At 34.9% G+C, this 8,139-nt stretch overlaps 1 protein-coding gene across 1 annotated transcript; it reads right to left on the bottom strand.

Moving 5' to 3' along the window:
- Window positions 1-992: 992 nt before the first annotated feature.
- On the bottom strand, window positions 993-1,571 carry LOC111406981. The gene has a single exon (XM_023036327.1). The coding sequence runs from the start codon at window positions 1,495-1,497 to the stop codon at window positions 1,135-1,137; it is 363 nt and encodes a 120-aa protein (XP_022892095.1). The 5' UTR covers window positions 1,498-1,571; the 3' UTR covers window positions 993-1,134.
- Window positions 1,572-8,139: the final 6,568 nt, after the last annotated feature.

The raw sequence follows: 8,139 nt of genomic DNA, 5'->3' as shown, positions 1-8,139 counted from the left end.
CAGTGACACAAGATGACAGCAATAGTAGTTGTGGAATTGTGAAATATAATGTATTCACGATATTTTTTCTTTATTTTACTTAATCATTTAAAGTATTTTCAAATTCATGTTGCTGCTACTGTTACTTATGGACTAAGTTGATGGTGGGAAAAAGGGGTGAAGTGGGTGAGGACAATTTTACCCTTGTTTATGGAAAGAAAAAGGTATTTTTGTATTTAATTAACGGAAAAACTAACGGAATATGGACGGAAGGACGTCCAGCGCAAAGAAAGGTTGAAATGAGGGCAAAAATGCCAAAAAATGAAAGGTAGGGACGTTTTCCACAATAGACTTGAAAGGTAGGGACGTTTTGTGCCAATTACCCGAATGTTTAACGGAAAAACTGACGGAATATGGACGGAAGGACGTCCAGCGCAAAGAAAGGTTGAAATGAGGGCAAAAATGCCAAAAAATGAAAGGTAGGGACGTTTTCCACAATAGACTTGAAAGGTAGGGACGTTTTGTGCCAATTACCCATACTTGAAACTATCAGACACAAATTTTTACAATTCATTTGATAAAAGTTGATGAAATATATGGGGTTGAGAAGTTGTAGGACCCATAAAACGTGTGATTAAAATTGATTATTTACTTTGACTTAAATTATCAAACGGGAGTTCAATGTTAAAAATGTTGTACATTTTTTGTGTATAAATTGTATAATTCAACTTTATTTGGATAAATTGAAATTTGGAAACATCAAAATTACGATAAGATGTTTATATTTGATTGGAAAACAATCAATGAAACGACCAGATGGACGTCAAATCAGACTCTTCTTCTAGACGACGAGTAGTGCATAGTACTTGATATTGAACATGATTAGTCTTAATTCAATATATGTTGAAGTATTGTGTCAAACAATATGAATGGCAATGAATTCAATTAATGTCAAACATATTATGCTCATGTTTGGTTAAGTTAAAAAAAATTAATTAAAGTTAAACTCAAAATTGAATTTTAATCACACATTTTATATAAGGTCCACGTTTTTCGACAACAAATTACATCATTTTTTTATCAAAATTAAAATAAAAAAAAAATACATATATATCTATGCCAAATAGATATATACTAAAATAATATTCGTCGGATTTAAAGAGCCAATTTGAGGTCTAATCCACTAGATCCGGTAACATCGTCGTCTTTCTTAATAATCTCGTTTCTGTTATTACATGGAGACGGCAAAACGGAAGAAGGTCTTCTAAACTCAACCTCTGTTGTAAAATCTTCCCATTGAAATGCTGGTACCCAGGCGGCGACTGATTTCCTGTGGTGGTCGGAATCGGAATCGGACTTCCTCTTCCTCTTATTGTTCCCCTTCTCCGTTTGATCTTTCAATTGGTTCCTTACATCTTTGAAATTTCGGATCAATGCAAAGAATTCCTCCATCTTCTTCTCATCGTCTTCTTCATCTTCTCCGACATTTCTCTCTGCAGTGCGCTTCTCGTTTTCCATTTCCGTGTCAAAAAGAAGATAACATGCGTTTCTTAAGGTTGACGTCTAAATTTGTTCTGGTTTGGTGAATTTATAGGGTGATGGTCTGTGACTCTGGCGAAACTGGCCCCCCACAATGACTCGCAGAGTTTTTTTATTTTTAAACAGAATCACACGCGACGACTACGTCGGAGTACGTCATAACGCTGACGTAAAGTGTGTTCTATTCTTCTCGAATCTGATTACGTATGGCTAACTCTCACGTTTGATGTCAGCGAATAAACAATGACTTTAGAAGTCAATTATTTTTATTAATACAAAAAGGGTAATTGGCACAAAATGTCCCTATCTTTCAAGTGTATTGTGAAAAATATCTCTACCTTTCATTTTTTAGCACAAAACGTCCCTACCTTCTATTTTCTTGGCGCTGAACGTCCTTTTCATCAATTTTTGACGATTTTACCCTCCATTCAAATAAAACAAAAAGAAAAGAAAGGAAAAAAACAAAAAATTAGTTGCAACCGCATTCCCAAAATTTCTAAAAATTGCAAATGGTAACTTGATAATTACCATAATAAATAAATTGAAAAAAATTAAAAAAAATGGGTTGTCTTCTTCACCACACCCCATCCCACCATACAAAATCTCTCTGCACGGCAAATCCTCTAAATCCGAAAGGTTGCGATTCTTAAAACAGATCCATTTTTGTTACCTAATCGTCGACCTTTTGGGATCCATTAATCAAACCAATTCGAGTCTCATTGAGAAAGGCAGCTAAAACTATCTACTCTGGGCAGCTGATGTGCTTACATTCACCTCACAGCGAGACAATTATAAAATCATCAAACGAAAAACTAGATTCTGCCTGTAGTAACCAAACTTACACCGCTTTTTATAGTTTTTTTTTCACTTTTAGAGTTGATGTTATGCAATTCTACACTTCGTGCTTGTCATATTCGTCATCTACTCTCGACTCTGCAAATGCTGCCCTACATTCGCTATGAAATTGCTGCTAATAATCTGTTTTCCTGTTTCAGAATTAGCTACTTTGAAATTTTCAAAGTAGTGGAGCTAACTTGTGGTAAGCATCAAGAAGAATTGGTATCCTCACCGTCCCTTGAAGAAATCATACATTACGACTTGTGGGCGCGTGACTATGCCGCCAGTTTGCAGCCCTCGACCGGTTTAAGTCCTGCTCTTGTATGAGCTGCTATGCAGAGAGATTTTGTGGGGTGGGGTGGGGAAGACAACCCATTTTTTAAATTTTTTTCTTAATTCTTTGATTTTTTTTTTCAATTTATTTAATATGGTAATTATGAAGTTACCATTTGCAATTTTTAGAAAATTTGAGAATGTGGTTGCAATTAGTTTTTTGTTTTTTTCCTTTCTTTTCTTTTTGTTTTATTTGAATCGAGGGTAAAATCATAAAAAAATGATGAAAATGACGTTCAGCACCAAGAAAGTGGAAGGTAGGGACGTTTTGTGCCAAAAAATAAAAGGTAGGGATGCTTTCCACAATACACTTGAAAGGTAGAGACGTTTTGTGCCACTTACCATTTTTCCCTTATTTCAACCTTTCGTTGTGCTGAAAGTCCTTTTCACTGTTTTGGAACGTAAAATGATAATTATACCCTCTTATTTAAAACAAAAAAGGAAAAAGAAAAAAGAGAGAAATTCAGAACAAATTGCAACCCTACCCCTAAACTTTTAGAAAAGTGCAAATGAGTCCCCAATACTTAAAATATTGAAAATAAAAAAAAAAAAAAAAAAAACACTTTCTCTTCTCTTCCTCCCCCCTCCACTGCTACCTTGCAAGCCAAAAAATTTCGGCCAACCATCGTCCATACTATAGGATCTTCATACCACCAAAAAGCCCTCACTCCCCTCTACACATACCACCCAATGAGCTTCCATTAATTTCATTTTAATGGTACAAATTCTCCTTCGCCTAGGTTATGTTTTATTTCTTGATTTCTGAATGAATAACCATGTCCAGGCGACAATGGAGAAGACCCATATGCTCATTAGATGCGCAATGAAGTGTAGATACCTCATGTGGTGGTTCGTAATCATGGGTCCCACCACCGGCGTAAAAAAAATCGCCTGAAAGCTGCACAGCGACTGCGTTCAAAGCTCAGCCAACTGGATTTGACTGTGTGCATTAAAGGATGTTTGAGGACCATGGATAGGGACGTTTTAATGTGTAGAATTGATATGGAGGTTGTGTAGGGCATGGGTGTCGTAGGAAGTGAAGATTCCGGCCATTGTTTATTGCGTGAGTAACCTGTTTTGGCTTGAATTTCCAGGCAAATTGATTGGAGTTCTGGCCGGATCTTGGGTGAGTTGCGAAGAGGGAAGTCAGGGCTTTAAGGTGTTATGTTAGTTCAGCTAAAGTGGCGATTGTGCAAGACACGGGTGTCGCTGAAAGTGAAGATTTCGACCACTGTTTGTTGCATGGGTAACTTATTTTGGCTTAAATTTTCGGCCAAATTGATTGGAGTTATGGCCGGATCTTGGATGGGTTATGAAGAGGGAAGTGTGGGCTTTCAAGATGGTATGTTGGTCCCGTGCCCAAGGTGGTCGGAAGGTGCAGTTTTGGCGGTCCATAAGTGGTGGTTCTAAAATCTTAGCTGTGATGGATTGATGGAGTATTGGGAACTTATTTGCACTTTTTTAAAAGTTTAGGGGTAGGGTTGCAATTTGTTCTGAACTTTTCTCTCTCTCTCTCTTTTTTTTTTTTTTGGTTTTAAATAAGAGGGTATAATTGTTATTTTACGTTCCAAAATAGTGAAAAGGACCTTCAGCGCAACGAAAAGTTGAAATAAGGGTAAAAATGTCAAAAAAATGAAAGTTATGGACGTTTTCCACAATAAGCTTGAAAGGTGTAGACGTTTTGTGCCAATTATCCATACAAAAAATCATAAAGTCTTATTGTGGCCCTATTTAGTATCTATTTTTTTAAAAATACATTTTTATTTCTATTTTTTTAACCACATATTCTTTATTAAAATAATATTACACATAAATTAAAAATTTTTATTTATTTTTCAACCATACATTTTCCATCAATTTAGTATTCTAAAATGTATGTTTTATATAAAAATGGGGCTATTTTAAACATGCTATAATAATAGTGGAATTTAGTCCCTATTTGGCCCCCATTAAAACACGTTATTTGTCAAATTTTCAAACAATGCGGGGCCCAATTGTCATACAATTTAGATTTTGTACATACTTGTCATAGGAGGCCACATTAACGTGGTAGCGCAAAGTTACGATCCTGCCCTCCCAATCACTCCCTTACTCCTGACAAAGGAGGGTGTTTTCGTCATTTGGGCCAACATTCCATTTTGAAAAAGGGCCCCCTGCAAAATGTTCAGTAATGTCACAGCTGTGGAACCCACTTGAGGGGAAAAAAAAATTAATCTACTTGTACCAAATGTCTTACCTAATTTTTGATCGAATTGACAAGTAGTGCCCCTATCGGATGGGCACCTGTCTACTCAAATAAGGGCACGACACTTGGCAATTCGATCATCCATTTGGTAAATGAAGAATTAATCTATTTGTACCAAATGTCTTACCTAATTTTTGATCGAATTGACAAGTGGCGCCTCCTATTGGATGGGCACCTGTCTACTCCAATAAGGGCACGACACTTGGCAATTCGATCATCCATTTGGTAAATGATTTGATACATATATCATCTTCCAAAAAAGAATGAGGTTGAAAATTGGCAAAAATTGTAATGTAATGCGTATTAATGGGGGCCAAACAAACACTTAGAATTTAGGGTATGTTTAATTACATTTATTTTTCGCGAAAAATATTAGTTTTTCACCCAAATTCCTACTTTGAAGTGTTTTATTACTATTTTTTCATTGAAAATATTTTTCAACTTTTAAAAATATGTTTAATTTTCCTTATTTTTAAGGAAAATATTTTCTTTTGGGGGAGTAGGTTTTTCTTTTCCTCGAAATAAGAATAATATTTTCTTTTTTAAGTAATATTTTTCATTCTAAACAAACTCACTCCTAATTAGTTAATTGATTGATTCAAATTTGAGTCCGTATTTAGGTGGATTAAAATCATATTTTTAATAGATTTTGATAAAAGTTGATGAGATATGTAATTTTGGAAAATTGTAGATTTCATAAAATATGTGATTAATCGTTGATTTTAACTTAATTTCCACCCAATACGTACTGAGTTACTTAATTCGATTTTAAACTTTTAATAGGTAGATTATTGTAAAATTATGGATGATGTTATGACGTATTATATTTTTAATCAAATTTGACATTTGATATATGTTTCCGATAAAAATTGTTTGCTGATTGAAGACTATTAGATGGAAACTGGAAATAGATTGATTGGAACCCACCGAAAATCCTTGTATATATGCCAGCTGCTAATGATAAAAACTGTGCTTAGTGCTCACCGAGCAAAGCTCATGTTTGGTTTAAATAAAAATTCAATTTTTAGTAGATTTTGACAAAGTGATGAAATGTGAGTTTGAAAAATTGTCATTTCATAAAAATATGTGACTAAAATTAACGGTTAATTTTTAACTTAAATTTTAATCAATTTTTTAGTTGAAGCAAACAAGAGCAAAGAGATAATGAGCAATCGACCAAGCAAAATAACGTACAAACATCTAAATGTTTATATATGCTCAATTAGGGATAGCAAAAAGGTTGAGTAGCTCGTCGGCTCGGCTCGTCAAAACTCGACCCGTGGACGGCCAAAACGGGCCCGAGCCAAGCTGGGGTTTGTTCGACGAGCCGAGAGCTCGTGGGCTCGGCTCAGATCATGAGCTCATGAGTTCGACTCGTGCTTGGACGAGCTTGAGCCCGGTTTGTCACTTTGACTAGCCCAACTCGACCCAATTCCACCACTATACTCAATACAATATATCAAATATACTTTTTGACGAGCCAACTTGTGGTTAGATGGCTCTACCCATTGCCACCGCCATGCTTGATACAATATAACAAATATACTTTCATAGAAATAGAATAGTAGTTAACATGATTGGGACATAACGCGAGGCAAATATGGGACAGCAACATGAGTATCAGATATGGGTTCCAACCAAAGCAATTAAGATGCTGTTTGGTAGGGATTAAAATTAAATTTTTTAGTATATTGTGATAGAAGTTTTTGAAATATGTGGTTGAAAAGTTGTTGGACCCATAAAAGATGTAGTTAATATTGATTGTTTGACTTTGATTTAAATTAAAATCAGATTTTAATTCAAACCAAACAAGTTCTAAAACATCTCCAGCCATGGTATAAAATAGAATTAAATTGTTATCTAGATCTCCAAAGTAGGGGAAAACCTTCAATAGAGAGATGCGAAAATAATTTACATTTTTTGTTTATATCCACAAGATGCAAAAAAAAGAAGTGAATTTAAATCTTTTTATTAGAATAAAATTTGAATTTAGATTCACCGAAATGTAAATAAAGATAAGGGAGTGATTTGCCCCCCGAGGCATAGTCTAGTGGTGCAAAGAACAGGAGTGAAGTTATCTCACGCCTTGCTGGCGGTCGCAGTATAGGGGTTCGATTTCTGAAATATGAAATTAGATTCCTTGTAGGCGCAATGTACATGCAACTCTTATTCCCTGACCTGTTAAAACACATCCCGCGATTTACTTCCCTCATAAATCTCTAAGAGCGGGGCAGTGAGAACCTCTAAGTTGGGTTTCAACCCTTTAGATAAGGGAGTGATTTTAGACCCAAATTTAAACTACGATTGGAGATGATAAATGACCTTTGACGTTTTTGTACAGATGTTCCCCAAACTAGGACACTTGTTAGAAATCGGTGCTCATTCTTTCATTCTTATAAATATTCAATTAGTGTTTTGAAATGTTATTTATTACTTTTGAATATTTTACTATATGATTTGTCGATTTAGTATAAGTCCACAATTTTCGATTATTCACGAGATGACCTCGATTGTTTGAAGGAAATCAATTGTTTTGATTAGCATAAGTGGGGCGTAAATAAATAAAATAAATTTGGATAGTAGTAATAATGACTTCCTGTACATCGACCTGCCAAAAATCATCACCCATAACTTGATGAAACGACTGTTTTGACCCTCGATTGTGACCTGCCAAAAATCATCACCCATAACTTGATGAAAAGACTGTTTTGACCCTCGATTGTGACTCAATGGAGAAAAAAATCGCATCGTCTTTGGGTCCATAGCAATACTAGAAATTGTGTATGACGGAGGCAAGAGTGATGATTTATCAAACAATTGGAGTTGTGACATGATTTTTATTTCAAAATCTCATTTCAAATTATCGTAACACAAAGGGGCTAAATGAAGGAATAATGATGGATTATCCTTTCTAATAATATGGTATGTAGATGATGATTTTATAGTCAACTTGAGGTCACATGTCATCTTTTTAATTGTTGAGCTGTGTATTAAGCCCCTGTTTGACCCCCACTACATGGAAAAATTAATGGATGGAATAGTGTTTTTTGAAAAATGAGTGGTTAAAAAAGAATGAAAAAATTTCGATTTACGTGTAATATTATTTTATGGAAGATTGTGTGGTTGAAAATAGGAGAGAGAAAAATGAAATGTAATGAAATTTAATGTAATGGGGCTCAAACAGGGGCTAAATTGAAAGACAGAAC

Source organism: Olea europaea, chromosome 12 (assembly GCF_002742605.1).
Source record: "Olea europaea var. sylvestris chromosome 12, O_europaea_v1, whole genome shotgun sequence".
NCBI lineage: Eukaryota > Viridiplantae > Streptophyta > Magnoliopsida > Lamiales > Oleaceae > Olea > Olea europaea.
Note: the sequence above shows the minus strand (reverse complement) of the source record. Positions and strands in the feature narration are given on the sequence as shown.